The sequence below is a fragment of the Heterodontus francisci genome, chromosome 3 (assembly GCF_036365525.1).
Source record: "Heterodontus francisci isolate sHetFra1 chromosome 3, sHetFra1.hap1, whole genome shotgun sequence".
Taxonomy (NCBI): Eukaryota; Metazoa; Chordata; class Chondrichthyes; order Heterodontiformes; family Heterodontidae; genus Heterodontus; species Heterodontus francisci.
Genome location: NC_090373.1, coordinates 163,557,031 through 163,577,018, shown reverse-complemented (window position 1 = coordinate 163,577,018; position 19,988 = coordinate 163,557,031). Strand labels below are relative to the sequence as shown.

The 19,988-nt window shown below is 44.3% G+C and overlaps 1 protein-coding gene across 1 annotated transcript in view; it reads left to right on the top strand.

The window, feature by feature from the left end:
* The window catches only part of LOC137367154 (uncharacterized), a 94,907-nt gene that overhangs the window by 53,198 nt on the left and 21,721 nt on the right, over positions 1–19,988 (top strand). Inside the window, exon 4 of the mRNA XM_068028592.1 lies at positions 6,046–6,103. Coding sequence (XP_067884693.1) covers positions 6,046–6,103 — 58 coding nt within the window. The remainder of the gene's footprint in view (positions 1–6,045; positions 6,104–19,988) is intronic.

Sequence of the window (19,988 nt, the reverse complement as noted above, 5' to 3'; positions counted from 1 at the left end):
TTTATACTCTATGCCCCGACCGACGAAGGCAAGCATGCCGTATTCCTTCTTGACTACCTTATCCACCTGCATTGCCACTTTCAGTGACCTGTGGATCTGTACGCCCAGATCTCTCTGCCTGTCAATACTCCTAAGGGTTCTGCCATTTACTGTATACCTCCCACCTGCATTAGACCTTCCAAAATGCATTACCTCACATTTGTCCGGATTAAACTCCATCTGCCATTTCTCCGCCCAAGTCTCCAACCGATCTATATCCTGCTGTATCCTCTGACAATCCTCATCACTATCCGCAACTCCACCAACCTTTGTGTCGTCCGCAAACTTACTAATCAGACCAGCTACATTTTCATCCAAATCATTTATATATACTACAAACAGCAAAGGTCTCAGCACTGATCCCTGCGGAACACCACTAGTCACATCCCTCCATTCAGAAAAACACCCATCCACTGATACCCTCTGTCTTCTATGACTAAGCCAGTTCTGTATCCATCTTGCAAGCTCACCTCTGATCCCGTGTGACTTCACCTTTTGTACCAGTCTGCCATGAGGGACCTTGTCAAAGGCTTTACTAAAGTCCATATAGATAACATCCACTGCCCTTCCTTCATCAATCATCTTCGTCACTTCCTCAAAAAACTCAATCAAATTAGTAAGACACGACCTCCCCTTCACAAAACCATGCTGTCTCTCGCTAATAAGTTCGTTTGTTTCCAAATGGGAGTAAATCCTGTCCCGAAGAATCCTCTCTGATAGTTTCCCTACCACTGACGTAAGGCTCACCGGCCTATAATTTCCTGGATTATCCTTGCCACCCTTCTTAAACAAAGGAACAACATTGGCTATTCTCCGGTCCTCTGGGACCTCACCTGTAGCCAATGAGGATGCAAAGATTTCTGTCAAGGCCCCAGCAATTTCTTCCCTTGCCTCCCTCAGTATTCTGGGGTAGATCCCATCAGGCCCTGGGGACTTAACTACCTTAATGCTTTGCAAGACACCCAACACCTCCTGCTTTTTGATAATGAGATGACTGAGACTATCTACACTCCCTTCCCTAGGCTCATCATCCACCAAGTTCTTCTCTTTGGTGAATACTGATGCAAAGTACTCATTTAGCACCTCGCCCATTTCCTCTGGCTCCATGCATAGATTCCCTTCTCTGTCCTTGAGCGGGCCAACCCTTTCCCTGGTTACCCTCTTGCTCTTTATATATGTATAAAAAGCCTTGGGATTTTCCTTAATCCTGTTTGTCAATGACTTTTCATGACCCCTTTTAGCCCTCCTAACTCCTTGTTTAAGTTCCTTCCTACTGTCTTTATATTCCTCAAGTGCTTCATCTGTTCCTAGCCTTCCAGCCCTTACAAATGCTTCATTTTTCTTTTTGACTCGGCTCACAATATCCCACGTTATCCAAGCTTCCCGAAACTTGCCAAACTTGTCTTTCTTCCTCACAGGAACATGCTGGTCCTGGATTCTAATCAATTGACGTTTGAAAGACTCCCACATGTCAGATGCTGATTTACCCTCAAACAGCTGCACCCAATCTAAATTCTTCAGTTCCTGCCTAATATTGTTATAATTAGCCTTCCCCCAATTTAGCACCTTCACCTGAGGACGACTCTTATCCTTATCCACAAGTACCTTAAAACTTATGGAATTATGGTCACTGTTCCCGAAATGCTCCCCTACTGAAACTTCGACCACCTGGCCGGGCTCATTCCCCAATACCAGGTCCAGAATGGCCCCATCCCTAGTTGGGATCTACATACTGTTTCAAGAAGCCCTCCTGGATGCTCCTCACAAATTCTGCCCCATCCAAGCCCCTAGCACTGTGAGTCCCAGTCAATATTGGGGAAGTTAAAATCACCCACCACCACAATCCGGTTACCTTTACATATTTCCAAAATCTGTCAACATATCTGCTCCTCTACCTCCTGCTGGCTGTTGGGTGGCCTGTAGTAAACCCCCAACATCGTGACTGCACCCTTCCATTCCTGAGCTCCACCCATATTGCCTCACTGCATGACCCCTGTGAGGTGTCCTCCCGCAGTACAGCTGTGATATTCTCCTTAACCAGTAATGCAACTCCCCCACCCCTTTTACATCTCCCTCTATCCCGCCTGAAGCTTCTAAAGCCTGGAACATTTAGCTGCCAATCCTGCCCTTCCCTCAACCAAGTCTCTGTAATAGCAACAACATCATAGTTCCAAGTACTAATCCAAGCTCTAAGTTCATCTGCCTTACCTGTTATACTTCTCGCATTGAAACAAATGCACTTCAGACCACCAGTCCCGCTGTGCTCAGCAACATCTCCCTGCCTGCTCTTCCTCTTAGTCCTACTAGCTTTATTTACTATGCCCTCCTCATTTATTTCACAAGCTGTCCTACTGCTCTGGTTCCCACCCCACTGCCACACTAGTTTAAACCCTCCCGAGTGACGCTCGCAAACCTTGCAGCCAGGATATTAGTGCCCTTCCAGTTTAGATGCAACCCATCCTTCTTGTACAGGTCCCATCTGTCCCTGAAGAGAGCCCAATGGTCCAGATATCTGAAACCCTCCCTTCTACACCGGCTGCTCAGCCACGTGTTTAGCTGCACTATTTTCCTATTTCTAGTCTCACTGGCACGTGGCACAGGGAGTAATCCAGAGATTACAACCCTCGAGGTCCTGTTTTTTTAACTTACTACCTAACTCCCTAAACTCCCCCTGCAGGACCTCATCACTCTTCCTGCCTATGTCATTGGTACCGATGTGTACCACAACCTCTGGCTGTTCACCCTCCCCCTTCAGAATGCCCCCTGTCCATTCAGAGACATCCTTGACCCTGGCACCAGGGAGGCAACATACCTTCCTGGAGTCTCTTTCACGTTGTAGCCACAACTTTTATGTGGCTGGTCCAGTCCAGTTTCTGGTCAATGGCAACTCATCAGGATGTTGATAGTGGGGGATTCAGCAGTGGTAATGTCATTGATCACCAAGGGTAGATGGTTAGATTCTCTCTTGTTTTGAGATGGACATTGCCCGGCACTTGTGTAACACTTATCAGCCCAAGCTTGGATGTTGTCCAGATCTTTCTGCATATGGAGACAGACTGCTTCAGTATCTGAGGAGTCACGAATGGTGCTGAACATTGTGCAATTAGTGAACATCCCCATTTCTGACCTTGTGAAGGTGGGAAGGTCATTGATGAAGCAGCTAAAGATGGTTGGGCCTAGGACACTATCCTGAGGAACTCCTGCAGTGATGTCCTGGGACTGAGATGATTGACCTCCAACAAGCACAACCACCTTCCTTTCTGCTAGGTATGACTCCAACCAGTGGAGAGTTTTCCCGATTCCCATTGACTCCAGTTTTTCTCGGGTTCCTTGATGCCACATTCGGTCAAATGCTGCCCTGATGTCAAGGGCAGTCACGCACCTCACCTCTGGAGTTCAGCTCTTTTGTCCATGTTTAGACCAAGGCTGTAATGAGGTCAGAAGCTGAGAGGCCCTGGTGGAACCCAAACTGAGTGCCAGTAAGCCAGTTATTGTCGAGCAAGTGCCGCTTGATAGCAATGTCAATGACACCTTCCATTACCTGGTTTGCTGTTGGAAGCTATAGTTGGGTACAAAGGTCCCTTCAGCCACAGGTCCAGTGAGATTTCTGCCGAAGAAGAAAATTCAATCCCTTAGCTCAATGTACAAAAATTTCCTTCTGTATATTATCTGCAGCATCTTTCCCTTCTAATGCAGAGATTCATAGAGTCATATGCTGGAATTTTACACCCACCCACTCCCTCACAGGAGCGGATTGGGAGGTGGCGGGGCATACAATTCTGTGGGAGGCAGGGGGTGCCATGCTCATTGCTATCCGCCCCCTCTGCTATTTTACCAGCAGTGGGGCAGGTGGCAAAAGGCCTGCCCACCCCAGGCCAGTTGAAGACCCTAAGTGCCAATTAATTGCCACTTAAGGGCCTCCACACACTGGTGCTGGTATTTCCAGCACCTGAGGAGGTCGCCCAGTAATACCAGGTGGCTTCCTTGCGGGCTGGGCAGGGGCCCTCCTGATCGGCACCCTACGTCCCCCAGCGGGCCACCCCAACAGCACAGGCTGTCTCTGTCCTGCTCTCCGACTTCCACCTCCCTCGCCAGAGTCCAGCTGATTGTCCCTGATGAGGCCTGAACTCCACTTACCTTTTTGTTGGGCAATGTTCATCGCCCTCCTCTTGCTGGGTGTAATCCCAGCAGTGGCCATTGCTCCTGGTGGCACTGCTGGGACTGAAGAGCTGCCAGTTCTCTGATTGGCTAGCAGGACCTCCTGCCTCAGGAGGGCAAAAGTACCAACCGAGGCCAATTAAGGGCCCAGGCCATGTAAAATTGCAGCGTGGCTTCCAGACCTGGCAGAAGTGGGCTCTGTCCTGACTTTTCAGTAAAATTCTGGCCACAGAGATATTCTGGCACAGAAGGAGGCCATCATGTCCATGCCAGCTCTCTGTAGAGCAATCCAATCAGTCCCATTCCTCCACTCTATCCCCATCAACCTGCATATTTATTTCCCTCAAGTGCCCAAATTTCTTTTTGAAATCATTCATCGTCTCCGCTTCCATCACATTTGTAGGCAGTTAGTTCCATATTATAACCACTCGCTGTGTAAAAAATGTTCTTCCTCACATTCCTCCTTATCTCGTGCCTAAAATCTTAAATCTGTGTCCTGTAGTACTTGTGCTATCAGCTAATGGGAACAGCCTTTCTTCGTCTACCTTATCTAAATTGTCATCATCTTGTACACCATTATCTGTTCTTCCCTCAATCTCCTTTGCTTCAAGGAGAACAACCCCAGCTGCTCCAACCTAACTGTGTAACTAAAATTCTCCATCCCTGGAACCAGTCTGGTTGTTAGAGAAAATGCCAATTCTGTTTGTGAAGAAGACACCTGAGACTAGGATGCTTTGGTGTAAATTGTTTCTTGCTAGTCACAAAGCTTACTTCTGCTCAAACACCCACAGCCGGTGCTGGCTGGCTCTTTATATATACATATATTTGAATACAATTAACTAATTAACACCCAACACCTGTTCACCTATTATCTTGAATTACCAGGTATTTATCATCCATTAACAGAACTTTGGACCTTAACAGATTCCCCCTTTTTTCTTTAAAATTAACTACATACATATAAAGAAAAAAGAAATAAAATACAAAATAATGCTACATTTTTCTGTGTCTTACATTTATCATTAACTTTCAACTGCACCAGCCATTAACATACTGTACATTCCCCCCTTTTTAACAAAAACTTGTTTAAAGAAAAAGCTGTCTTATCATAAAAAAGGTCCATGTTTTCCTAACTTATCATAACACAAGACGGACCTGCTCGTGGACATCCAACAATTTTTTCGAACAGCTGCTCTCTTCGTAAAATAATCCAACAACTGATGACTTGCGTCAACCCATTTTATTTTGGAAATTTCTTTTCTTTCCAACATTTCTTTTATACTCGCGAGATCAATCCTCAACCTCTTTTCTGCAGCACTTTGTCCCAGAGAGAATGGTTATCTATGTAGCATTCTATAAGAAAACTCTTCTCCGATTGCGCCTTACACAAGAGTTCCTTTAAAATATTCGATAAATAAATATCCATATCTATCGCTTCTATCAGTGCAAGTGTCTCAGCAGCTAAGGTGCTTTTAACTACCCTCTTTATTTTCTTCAATTCCCAGCCTAAGGGACAAACAACATTGATCATTTCTTCCCAGCAAAAGTATAATGAACCCTATTGTATTTGAATAACCATCGGGAAGATTAGCATGCAAGGCGTCACTAAAAATAACCAATTTCATCTCTTCTGAGTCACCCAATGCCAGAAACTTGAGTGTACATTTATCAAAACTCAATCTCTTCAATGTCTTATCTGCTTTCAGCACTTCCCCAACAGTAGCATATTGTAGCATCGTTCTCAATTCTAATACGTCATAGAGCAAGCATCCGGCCTAGTTTTTGTGCACAACCAGTTCAGCTGCCTGATTAAGCTTCTTAACTAGTTTACTTCGTCCTTGGTTGCAGAGTCTTCCTTTTGTGAGGGTCTGGCTCGATTTATTGGGATCCTATTAACATTCGCCAGGTAAGACTGTTGATTTATGGTTACCCCCAACTTAGTCTGCCTAATATTCAACGCTATATATTTAAAAGCTCTGGAAGCCTGACTTCTAATTTTAAATTCCTGCAGAACTTTACCTACCACAAATTTCTCAAATGCCTCAGATCCTCCCCACAGACAATCGTCCATGTGCATCAAAAAAATGCCTGCTAGTTTTTCTTCACAGTACCAATAAAACATTTCCAGATCCACCTTTAGCTTTTAGTAGGATAGACCTAACTGAAAGATACCACACCCTGGATGCATCATTTAGCCCATAACCACACTTGTTTAGCTTCCATAATTTCCCTTCTGTATCTCCAGCTTCTTTTGGTGGCTTTAAAAATACTTCCCTTTGAAATTTCACCCCTTGCAAAAATGCTGCTTAGATGTCAATGGACTTACATCTCCATGAGTGTGTCGTTAAAAGGGCTGGGAAAATCCTCAGACTTGCTTTTCCTGCTGTTGGGGAGCCCACTCTAACTTCCTGGTCACCTAGTCGTTCCTCAAATCCCTGAGCTACAAGTCTGGCCTTCGCTTTATACCAACCATCGGGAAGTACTTTCTCTGTACAGATCCATTTGTGGGACAATGCTGGTTGTCCTCTATCTGGCACCTCTGTGTATACGCCAAACTCTCTCCAACTGTCAAGCCCTTTTTCTTAGCGTCCTTTACCAATTTACCATCTAACTTGTTAGTAGCCACTAGAGCTTCTGTATCATAAGGACTCCTACTTCTTGTGGCATCCCTTGCCTTCTCTCTGGTCCTTGCTCCAGTGAAACCACGTTCCCTACTAGATTTCCTATCCCTTTCTGGACTACTACTACTCGACCTGTCCCTCCTACAACTAGACTTCCTATCACAAGTTCGTCACATTTTCCTTGGACTATGATCATCGGCAGGCCCACTGTCTGAATTTATACTACATTTTCTGGCCTTCCACATTTTCACTTCCTTCTGCCAATCTATCGGTCTGATATCCTGTCCCTTGCCTTGCACATTCAGCCAATGTTTGTATTTCTCTGTGGTCTTTCCTGCCCTTCCTATAATGGTGGCTTCCCTCCATTCACTAGTTCCTTCTGGCATATATGTCACTCTCGTCCCAACTTTTGGTAGTTGGGCTTTGGGATAAATGGCCTTATCTGGATCTTCACTATTGCTTGATTCACTCTCAGTCAGCCCATTATCTGCCACAATCTGTTGCTGGCAAAAGTCTGACACATGTGCATGCGAAGTACATGGTGCATCATCAGTGTCCATCATTTGTTCAGATTCTATCTATGTATTATCAGTGCCAATATGCCACGAGGAATGTACTCTAATGGTTTCATTGGTATGTTGCAAAAATCACCGTTTTGCCATCAGTACCTATAACTTTTCCTGGGCCTCTCCATTCTTTCTGCCCTTCTCTTTTGTAATACATCATATCCCCGGTATCACAATTCTTTTCTGATGGCCTGATCCGATCCTCAGAGCTCTCCTGATTTTTCCTGAAACTTCCGTCTTAATAAATGCTCTTCCCAATAGCATTCAAATGTTCCGCAAAAATTGAACTAACTGTAGTCACCTCTAAAGCCAGGGGATGATCCCACATTACAGAAGGTATTTTCGGATTCCTGCCATAAAGTAATTGATTAGGGGCTGTAGCCCCCAACCATTTGAAGTGTGTTTTTCGCATGTACTGCCCATGCCAGAGCAGTAGTCAATTTACAATTTGGCTGGTCTGCTGAAATTTTTTGCAGCATTTTGTCAATCACAGCATGATTTCTCTCACAAATCCTATTACTACTAGGACTTGCTGCTGCCATGTGCATTGCTACAATATTCATATTTTCACACATACTCCTGAACTCATCATTGGAAAATTCTCCTCCATTGTCAGTTAGAAACCTAGCTGGTGCTCCCAGTCCTGTTCCTATCCACCTTTCCATTATCTTGTACACAATTACTTTTTTGTCTTTACTATAAACTACCATTGACAGACTGAATCTAGTTGCCATGTCTATAAAGTGTAGAATAAAAATGTTTTTTTCCTTATCCCATACGTTCAAGTCCATCGCTACCGTTTCATTTAAGTTCCTTGCTAATGGGAGACTCGCTATGGGTCGCGATGGCATCCTCCTGTATTTTTTTTTTTACAGATATCACATTTTCCACTGATATCTTTGATAAGTTTAGTATAGTCATCATCTATTACCCCTGCATCTTTTAACAGAATCTTCAACCAATGACAAGATGGATATGCAAATTGTCGATGTAGCTTTGAAATAATTTGCCTTTTCTCCTTTAAATTCATACCCCCGGATGCCATTAATATTTCTTTAACATCCTGCTTGGAGATGTTAGGTCTCACTAAAGGAATACAATAATGTCCCGACTGTGTAAACCGCAAAGCTACAGATTTCCCAAAGACAATCACCTTATTATGTTCCACATGTTGGGCGGCACAGTGGCGCAGTGGTTAGCACCGCAACCTCACAGCTCCAGCGACCCGGCTTCAATTCTGGGTACTGCCTGTGCGGAGTTTGCAAGTTCTCCCTGTGTCTGTGTGGGTTTCCTCCGGGTGCTCCGGTTTCCTCCCACAAGCCAAAAGACTTGCAGGTTGATAGGTAAATTGGCCATTATAAATTGTCACTAGTATAGGTAGGTGGTAGGGAAATATAGGGACAGGTGGGGATGTGGTAGGAATATGGAATTAGTGTAGGATTAGTATAAATGGGTGGTTGATGGTCGGCACAGACTCAGTGGGCCGAAGGGCCTGTTTCAGTGCTGTATCTCTAAACTAAACTATCCAATTTCATCTGAGCCTTTTCATAGACGGTTTACTTAACAGCAAAGGTATATCACTGGATACTACATTCGTACTAATAAAATGGTTTACCCCTGCTATTTTACATGGAATTACCACTCTTTTTAGTGATTTCAATGTGTTGTCATCCCCAAACCTGAAACAGGTAGAACTGTCATTTTCTTTGACATTATTTCGGTCTTCCATACTTAAAGCATCCACATAACATCTTAACCAGTCCACTCCACATACTGCGAACGTACACCCACTGTCTAGTACTGCGCAATTGAACGAAGCTGCAACCAGGACACTCACTGGACTGAAGCTTCTCGTGAACAGTACAATTCCTTCAGATCGATCAGTAATGTCATCCTTGCCTTCCGAACCTTCCACGTCATGTGTCATCTCAAAAATCCTGTTATTCATTTTTGGACAATGCAACGCATAGTGATACTTTGAGTCACATCAGAAACACCTGTTGACCACCCCTTGGTTATTCCTGAGGATCATCATTCTGCCATAATTGCCCAATTCCTGCCGTCTGTTATAGCTGCCAAAATGGACTCTATCCTCATTCGTTTTGTGTGTGTTTCTCCTTTCAAACTGACATTGGGCCCCATACTTGAACGGCCTTCAAATGTTGCTAGCATTGTATCCTCCACCTTTGGTGTGACCACCAGAGCCCATCTGCGCCGTGAAAGCAGCAGAAAGGAACGTTTTTTTTTAGGGCATCAGACATCTGATCAAACAGCATATCTTTTTCTTTGAATCTAACTCCGGTTAATACCAAGAGCCTATCCGTGTTCGATATCCTAGCACAATCCAACAATTTGAAGGCAAGTACTGATCTAGGAATTTCCAAGCAGAATCGCTGCAACCTTGCATATAAATCAGTTAAACTCCATAATATATTCTTCTATCAAAGTCCAAACACACCTCATCGACACTCAATAAGTCACCTTTCATAGAAAATTTTATCCATAAATTTCAAGAGATCGTCCAAATGATGAGCCTCTACTCCGAGAACACTTTGCCCCTGATCTTGCTTCTGGCAGGAAGTGAAAGTGCAAGGGCTATTCCTTGCCTCCTTTTTGGTAAAGATGTAACCGGTGTCCATATACCAACTTCATTCTTCCATTGATCGCAAGGTTTGGTTTCACAAAATAGCGGTGGAAAATCATATCCTGACACCTCAAATTGTCATAGGGAGTGACAAGGTATTGGAGGTTTTGGAAGGCTTAAAAGTGGACAAATCTCCAGGTCCGGACGATTTGTGTCCCAGGATGCTGTGGGAGGCGAGGGTGGAGATTGCAGGGGCTCTGACCCCAATTCCTCTCTGGCCACGGGGGAGGTGCCAGAGGACTGGAGAACAGCTAATGTGGTCCCACTATTTAAGAAAGGTTGTAGAGATAAGCCAGGGAACTACAGACCAGTGAGCCTCATGTCAGTGGTAGGGAAACTATTGGAGAAAATTCTGAAGGAGAGAATCTCTCTCCACTTGGAGAGGCAAAATTTGATTAGGAATAGTCAGCATGGCTTTGTCAGAGGGAGGTCATGCCTAACAAATTTGATTGAATTTTTTGAGCATGTGGCCAGGTGTGTAGATGAGGTTAGTGCAGTTGATGTAGTTTACATGGATTTCAGCAAAGCCTTTGACAAGGTCCCACATGGGAGACTTATCAAGAAAGCAAATGCACATGGGATACAAGGTAACTTGATAAGGTGGATTCAAAATTGGCTTAGCTGTCGGAGACAGAGAGTGATGACAGACGGCTGTTTTAGTGTGAGGTGATACACTTTGGAAGGAGTAATGTGACACGGAAGTATTCAATGAATGGCCTGACACTGGGAAATTTCGAGGAACAAAGGGACCTTGGCGTGTTTGTCCATAGATCTCTGAAGGCAGAAGGGCAGGTTAATAGGGTGGTGAAAAAGGCATATGGGACACTTGCCTTTATCAATCGAGGCATAGATTACAAAAGCAGGGAGGTCATGTTGGAGTTGTACAGAACTTTGGTAAGGCCACAGCTGGAGTACTGTGTGCAATTCTGGTCACCACATTATAGGAAGGATGTGATTGCATTGGAGGGGGTGCAGAGGCGATTCACCAGGATGTTGCCTGGGATGGAACATTTAAGCTATGAACAGAGGTTGGATAGGCTTGGGTTGTTTTCACTGGAGCAGAGAAGACTGAGGGCTGACCTGATCGAGGTGTACAAGATTATGAGGGGCATGGACAGGGTGGATAGGGAGCAGCTGTTCCCCTTAGTTGAAGGGTCAGTTACGAGGGATCACAAGTTTAAGGTGAGGGGCAGGAGGTTTAAGGGGGATTTGAGGAAGAACTTTTTTACCCAGAGGGTGGTGATGGTCTGGAATGCACTGCCTGGGAGGGTGGTAGAGGCGGGTTGCCTCACATCCTTTAAAAAGTACCTGGTTGAGCACTTGGCATGTCATAACATTCAAGGCTGTGGGCCAAGTGCTGGCAAATGGGATTAGGTAGACAGGTCAGGTGTTTTAATGCATCGGTACAGACTCGATGGACTGAAGGGCCTCTTCTGCACTGTATTATTCTGTGATTCTGTGACCTTACACTTGGTTTCAGTCATCTTTCATCAAAAAAAAAACTCCAAATACAACCTTCTCAAAAATAACTCCAATTCTAATCTCCTGTCTGAAAACAAATCTTAGTCTCCAATCTTCACTTTCAGGCAGCCCATCCTCTGCTACCAATATTAGAGAAATCTCCAAGCCTGTTTGCAAAGAAGACACTGAGATTAGGATGCTTTGGTGGAGATTGTTTATTGCTTGTCACAGAGGTTACTTCCACTCTCCAAACATCACCACCAGCCAGTGCTGGCTGGCTCTTTATATATACACACTTGAATACAATTAACTAATTAACACCCAACCCCTGTTCACTCTATTATCTTGAACGACCAGGTATTTATCATCCATTAACAGAACTTCAGACCCTAACAATGGTAATTCTCCACTGCACACTCTCAAGGACCCTCACATCCTTCCTAAAGTGTGTTGACCGAACTGGACGCAATACTCTAGCTTTGGCTTAACCAGAACTTTATATTGGTACAGTATAACTTCCCTGCTTTTGTACTTGTTACGGCTGGGTAAGGAGGGGGTCTCAGGCTCCCGTCTTGCCCCTTCCTCTTATTTGACTGTAACAGGGTTTATACCTTTTAAACAGTGGTTGTGCTTACCACCTCTGAGTGTATTACTGTTTTCTTTTACTGTGATTGCAAAATAACCAATCTGACAGGTTTTCTTGAGTTTAAACAAGATAGAGGTAAGTTTATTATACTTAACACTCTAAACTGATTTAAAAATACTAAAAAAAGGCTACACATTCACGTGGGAATCGCACAGACACACAAGTAGATTACAGGAGGGAAAATAGATATGGTGGTTGGATTAAAGTCCAGAATAAATGGAATTTAAATACAGTCTATAAATCCAGTAGTCCTCAGCTGAAGCTGTATTCTTGAAGTCCTCGCTGGTCAAAGTGCACTATGGTTGGCCTGCTTTGCTCAGCGTTGCTTGAAGGCAGAATTGCAGTTGGTTCTTTTCCCCTGGTCACTGGCTGTAGCAGTCTGCAGGCTTGGAGGGTCCCCCAGTCGTAGACTGTGTTTTAAACTTGATGTTTTCTGGGGGGAGAGAAAGAGAGAGAGAGAGACAGGGGAGTAGCAGCCTTCTGTGCTGCTGTACACTTAGTTACTGCCTGTCTGATTGGCTGTGTAATAAAACTTGTTTCTTCATAGGAACACAGGAACATAGGAGCAGGAGTAGGCCATTCAGCCCATCGAGCCTACCTGTCATTCAATAAGTTCATGGCTGATCATCCACTTCAATGCTTTTTTCCCACACTATCCTCATATCCCCTTATGTCATTGGTATTTAGAAATCTGTCAATCCCTGCTTTAAACATACTCAATGTCTGAGCTTCCACAGCCCTCTCGGGTAGAGAATTCCAAAGATTCACAACCCTCTGAGTAAAGAAATTCCTCCTCATTTCTGTCCTAAGTGGCTTCCCCCTTATTTTGAAATTGTGTCTCCTGGTTCTAGACTCCCCAACCCGGGGAAACATCTTACCTGCATCCACCCTGTCTATCCCTTTAAGTATTTTGTAGGTTTCAATGAGATCACCTCTCATTCTACTCAACTTGAGAGAATACAGGCCCAGTTTCCCCAATCTCTCTTCATAGGACAGTCCTGCCATCCCGGGAACAAGTCTGGTGAACCTTTGTTGCATTCCCTCTATGGCAATAACATCCTTCCTAAGGTAAGGGGACCAAAACTGCACACAGTACTCCAGGTGCAGTCGAACCAAGGTTCTATACAATTGAAGCTAGACTTCACTACTCCTGTACTCAAATCCCCTTACGATAAAGGCTAACATACCGTTCCTAGGTAACATTAGCTTTCCTAATTGCTTGCTGCACCTGCATATTAGCTTTCAGTAACTTATTGCCGAGGACACCCAGGTCTCTCTGTACATTTACAGTTTCTAATCTCTTTTTTTTGCATTCATGGGATGTGGGCATCACTGACTAGACCAACATTTATTGCCCATCCCTATTTGTCCTTGAGAAACTGAGTGGCCTGCTGGACCATTTCAGAGGGCATTTTATGAGTCAACTACATTGCTGTGGGTCTAGAGTCACATATAGGCCAGACCAGGTAAGGATGGCAGATTTCCCTTCCCTAAAGGATGTTAGTGAACCAGATGTGTTTTTACAAATATCGACAATGGTTTCATGGTGACCATTAGACTAGTTTTTTAATTCCAGATTTTATTAATTGAATTCAAATTTCACCATCTGCTGTGGTGGGATTTGAACCCATGACCTCAGAGCATTAGAATGGTTACTAGTCCAATGACATTACCACCACCCCAATTACCATTTAAGAAATACTCTGCACATTTGTTACTCCTACCAAAGTGGATGACCTCACATTTTTCCACATTATATTCCATCTGCGATGTTCTTGTCCACTCACTAAGTCTGTCCAAATCCCCTTGAAGCTGCTTTGCATCTTCCTCACATCACACATTCCCACCTAGTTTTATGTCACCTGCAAACTTTGAAATATTACATTTGGTCCCCACATCCAAATCATAGATATATATTGTGAACAGCTGGGGCTCAAGCACTGATCCCTGTGGTACCTCACTAGTCACAGACTGCCAACACGAGAATGACCCGTTTATTCCTACTCTCTGTTTTCTGCCTGTTAATCAATCCTTAATCCATGCCAGTATATTACCTCCTATCCCATGCTTTAATTTTGTTAACCAACCTCCTGTGGGAGATTTTATCAAACGCCTTTTGAAAATCCAAGTATACCATGGCCACTGACTCCCCTTTATCAATTCTGTTAGTAACATCCTCAAAAAGCTCCAACAGTTTTGTCAAACATGATTTCTCATTCATAAATCCACGTTGACTATGCCCAATCAGATCATTATTATCCAAGTGTCCATTTATCACATTCTTTAGAATAGATTCTCGCATTTTCCCAACAACTGATGCAAGGCTAACAGGTCTGTAATTCCCTGTTTTCTCTCTCCCTCCCTTCTTAAACAGTGTGGTGACATTTGCTACCTTCCAATCTCTTTCAACACTCTGGGATGTAGAATATCAGGTCCTGGGAACTTATCAACCTTCAGCTCCATCAATTTCTCCAATACAACCTTCTTTCTGAGACTAATTTCCTTCAATTCCTCATTCTCCCTAATTCCTTGGATCTCTAAGTCTGGGAGATTTCTTGTATCTTCCAGGATTTTGACCCAGCGGCAGTGAAGGAAAGGCGATATAGTTCCAAGTCAGGATGGTGTGTGGCTTAGAGGGGAACTTGCAGGTCTCCTTCAGAGATGAACAGGTGGTCACATGGTTCTTCTCAATCCCCTTTGTTTCTAATGAGGTTTTTCTAAAATCTTCCAATGAAATTCAAGGTTCTACATGCCCCAGGGGGTCCATTCACACTTGGAGGGGGTTGTCCCTTTCAAAGTCAATGGATGGGGATAGCCTTGACTGCATGCTAATTTAGCCATTCTAGGTAATTCAATCACTTAGAACAAGCCATTGTCCTGGCTGGGTTTCTTGATAGACTTTTTGTCTCCAGTCCAATCTCCTGGTGTTTCAGATATAAATGGCAGTGGTCATCTTGACTGCTAGTTCTTTTAGAAGTTACGTGTAGGGTTTTTTCCATTAAAAGTCTAAGGTAAGTTTCCAACTGATGAAATTAATAAGTCCTATTTGGCATATTGGGTTTTCCTGACATACTCAAGACTTCTATTTATTGAGCCCAAGATCCCATACGCTTTTGAAACCCCTCAACCCTTATCATCAATCTTGGCTGTTCCTGTTCAAGAAGTTAAATTCACTCCATGATCTAAATAATACTCTCCGCAAGGACATTGGTGTTATTTTGCTTCAGGTGAAGACTGTTCCTTCTTTTCAGCTTCTCTATTTCTCAGGATTAGCCCCCATGTCTCAGAATTCTGAAGGCCTCCCTTTCACACCATATCTTATGCCATGCATTCAAGCTTCTATCTTCCTCTCCCAGTGCATTAGCTTAGATCCCAAAATTTCCATCTGCCTAATGAATGGCCTTTGGAGAAGGGAACCAGCTATATCTACCCAGTCCGGCTTATTCTAAGCCCCACGCTACATGGCTGTTTCTCGCTGCTCTTAGAGCATAGGAAGGTGAAACTGCTAGATGAGAAAAGACCAAGATCCTTCTGGTTAAACTTCTACCATCCTGGGAGTCAGATGGAATTCATGTCTAACTAGCAATAAATCTCTATTAATTGGCAGAGAGTACTGGTGAAAGGTTGTTTTTCAGACTGGAGGAAAGTATACAGTGGTATTCCCCAGGGGTCAGTGTTAGGGCCACTATCTTCTTGATGTTTATAAATGACCTGAACCTGGGTATACATGGCACAATTTCAAAACTTGCACGTGACACAAAACTTAGAAATGTAGTAATCAATAAGGAGGATAGAAACAGTCTTCAGAAGGACAAAGACTGTGGTGAAATTTAATGCAGGGAAGTGTGAAGTGACACATTTTGGAAGAAAGAGTGAAGAGAGGTAATATAAATTAAATGGTACAATTTTAAAGATGGGTCGGTGGGGGAGAGTGAGGGAACAGATAGTCCTTGGGATTTATGTACACAGATCTTTGAAATTAGCAGGCCAAGTTGCTAAGGCTGTTAATAAAAGCATACAGGATCCTTGGCTTTATAAATAGACAAAGAGAGTACAAATGCAGGGAATTTATGCTAATGTTTTTCACATCGTTGTTAGGCCTCAGTTAGAAGATGGATTGTGGAAGAGAACAATAAGTCAGAGAAATAAAATTGATCTTCTGCTTTCAAATACATGGGAACACCACCACCTGCAAGTTCCCCTCCAATCCACATACCATCCTGACTTGGAACTATATCGCCATTCCTTCACTGTCGCTGGGTCAAAATCCTGGAATTCCCTTCCTAACAGCACTGTGGGTGTATCTACCTCACATGGACCGCAGCAGTTCAAGAAGGCAGCTCACCACCACCTTCTCAAGGGCAATTAGGGATGGGCAATAAATGCAGGTCTAGCCAGTGAGGCCCACATCCCCATAACAAATAAAAAAAAATTATGGATCGGTAATTATCTCTAATTATCAGTAATTATATTAAAATCAACCATAATCTGTCCTGACTGTTCATAGTAAGATGACATGATGTAAATTGCTATGGAATTTTGGCAGCTAACCTACAAATCATATTAGAGCAGTGCCGGAAAATTAGTACAGAAGCTAACCTGAAATAATCCTGCCACACGTCAAACATAATTAGCAATAAATGTCCAGGTCAGTCGACACCATCCACCCAAAATTGCCCCTAATCCGTTTTGGACAAAATGCAAGAAAGTTTTGTGAGGTCCTGGTGTAAATTGTTTTCTCTGCAACAGTGTAATTGGGGCAATTATATGCTGGATTTATTTATTTATTTTTTTATTCATTCACGGGATGTGGGCGTCGCTGGCCAGGCCAGCATTTATTGCCCATCCCTAATTGCCCTTGAGAAGGTGATGGTGAGCTGCCTTCTTGAACTGCTGCAGTCCATGTGGGGTAGGTACACCCACAGTGCTGTTTGGAAGGGAGTTCCAGGATTTTGACCCAGCGACAGTGAAGGAACGGCGATTTATTTCCAAGTCAGGTTGGTGTGTGACTTGGAGGGGAACTTGCAGGTGGTGGTGTTCCCATGTATTTGCTGCCCTTGTCCTTCTAGTTGGTAGAGGTCGCGGGTTTGGAAGGTGCTGTCGAAGGAGCCTTGGTGCATTGCTGCAGTGCCTTTTGTAGATGGTACACACTGCTGCCACTGTGCGTCGGTGGTGGAGGGAGTGAATGTTTGTAGATGGGGTGCCAATCAAGCGGGCTGCTTTGTCCTGGATGGTGTTGAGCTTCTTGAGTGTTGTTGGAGCTGCACCCATCCAGGCAAGTGGAGAATATTCCATCACACTCCTGACTTGTGCCTTGTAGATTGTGGACAGGCTTTGGGGAGTCAGGAGGTAAGTTACTCGCCTCAAGATTCCTAGCCTCTGACCTGCTGTTGTAGCCACGGTATTTATATGGCTACTCCAGTTCAGTTTTCGGTCAATGGTAGACCCTAGGATGTTGATAGTGGGGGATTCAGCGATGGTAATGCCGTTGAATGTCAAGGTTGGAAACATACGGCATTGAAGCTGGTGTTCGTAAAATTAGATCAACGGGGCAGACGCAGATGGAGAAAATAGAGTGGAGACATTGAGGATCTTTGTTTTTAACACCGTGCTGTCACAAGTACCTCTATGGCTGGATTTTCTTTGGCTGAAACGTAAGCCAGTATCAGATTTTGGGGGAATTTTCCTCTGCCAACGCACCTGGAATTGGTTGGGGTTTGCGACAGAAATGAAGGAATATTCAGGCAGCAAGGCCTGCTGGTGGAAACTGGGCATGGGCCAGTGGTTAAAATGAGGCCAGTCACTTACTCCCTGCCTTCCTGCCGTGCCCTGATGTTAACCCCCTCTTTTGAGCAGACGAGCGGGACACCAGCAGGCGGCAGCGGGATCCTTTTAAGTAAGCAGATGGTGTCCAATGATGCTATCAGGACACCATCTGCAATCTTAGTTGCAGGCCTGAGCCAGGGAGCAGTCACGGCTTCCCTGTGAGGCCAATGAGGCCAATTGTAGCAGCTTGTCATTTTATCAGACAACAATGTCCCTTTAGTTTCCAATAAAGTCTATTTAATCTGTAGATAAGCTCTTTCACTAAACATCAGTTGTCTGGCTCAGTTGGTACAAACGATGTCTAAAGTAGAGCTGGCATTACCTTGTATGATATTGAGCTGTACAGACTAGATAATGCCAACTCTAATCATTGGCCTGTACTGAGTTCACAGCTCTGAGCCCCTGTAATGGAAGAATACTGCAACCGGCCTTGGTGCTTTTAGACTAGGGAGAAGACAGGGCTTCAGCTCCGGATTACTATCTAGTGATCCTTGCTGCTACATGGACATAAGGTGAAGAGAGGATCAATCTTTGTTATGATGCCTTATGCAAGAAAGGTCTTGAATTTATATAGTGACGGTAGGAATTTTACTCCACACCTCCTACAGGTGGTTCATGGACCTGAAAATGCTTTAACAGAAACACCAGAACTCCACATAGAAATGTGTTTATTAAACAATCGCAGATCGCACAAGTATGTAATCACATGCAACCTACATTGGACTTTGTAAGAGTTGCGTTTATATGGCGACTTATTACAACATCAAGACATTGAAAAGCTCTGTCACTGTTGTCATGTGGGCAAACACACAGCGAACTTGCACACTGCAAGATCCCACAAGCAGCAAATGAAAGAAGTGACCAGAAAATTTGTTTTTTGTTGTATTGATTGAGGGAAATGTGTTGGGCAGGACACTAGAGCCCTGATTTTAACTCAGGATGAGAGATTAAAATAGGACTGGGGTCACACACACCAGGAAATGCTAGTTGTATTGGACAGCTACCAGCAAGCTTGCGTACCATGTCTTAGAGCATGGCAGAGTCCAGCTCCAACTCCTGTCACGATTTTGCACACAACCTCTAGACTATTCTGTCCAACATGAATACAACAGTAATGCCCATACAGCCTCTGCTGACCACTCAGACGGCTGCCATGGAAGTTCAGACGCCTGAGGTCTTGGCTTTGGGAGGGGCCAGTGTGGGCAGGGACTTCCACATCATCACATCACTCCTGCAGTCTGTACACGTGCAGAGCCAGAGGAGTACTGAGGACCAACACTCAGGAAAGTGGCCTTGGCCCCATGGAAAAGGTGCCTGCTGTCCTCTCAGAATGACACGGCCCTCACTGAGCTGCTGCAGTCTGTAGACGGGTCCTCAAAGCCCACATCTGCTCGAGAGCACTCACCACAGCCATCTGAAATGTCCTCAATGGAAACTCGGGCGCCTTCCACCTCCCAAACTGTAGCTACTGGGGATAGGTAAACGAGCACACAAGACAGGCATGAAGGAATTATATGAGGCCGATTCCTAATTATTTCTGTTACTCATTAGATACAGGTAGAATGGGCAATAAATGCTGGCCTAGACAGCGACACCTACATCCCAGGAACAAATAGAAGAAAAAATTCAGTTGCTTGATACATTTGATTTTTGTTATGGATTTGATGTTTTTTTTTTAGTGAAGTGAGGACAAGAGCCCTAGGGCTGGAAGTGCAATCTTATGATGTTAGTAAGGACAGTGGTGATAAGGATTGTGGAAATGTTGGGTATTGGAGATGGGAAGAATGGTTCATGCATGATCTGCTCTGGCAACTAGGGGGCACGGGTGATCGATGTGCAGTTACTTTCCTCCTACTCCTACTGCCCTTCTTGCTGCCCCAAGTGATGATGACAGACTATGGAGCATACTGCAGATGACCACAAATCTGTAAACCCACAAGGTTCCTCCCGATCAGTCTAGGCAGCGGACATATTGTTTGAGCATGCCAGTTGTCCATTCGGTGACATTTCTGGTGGCGATATGGCTT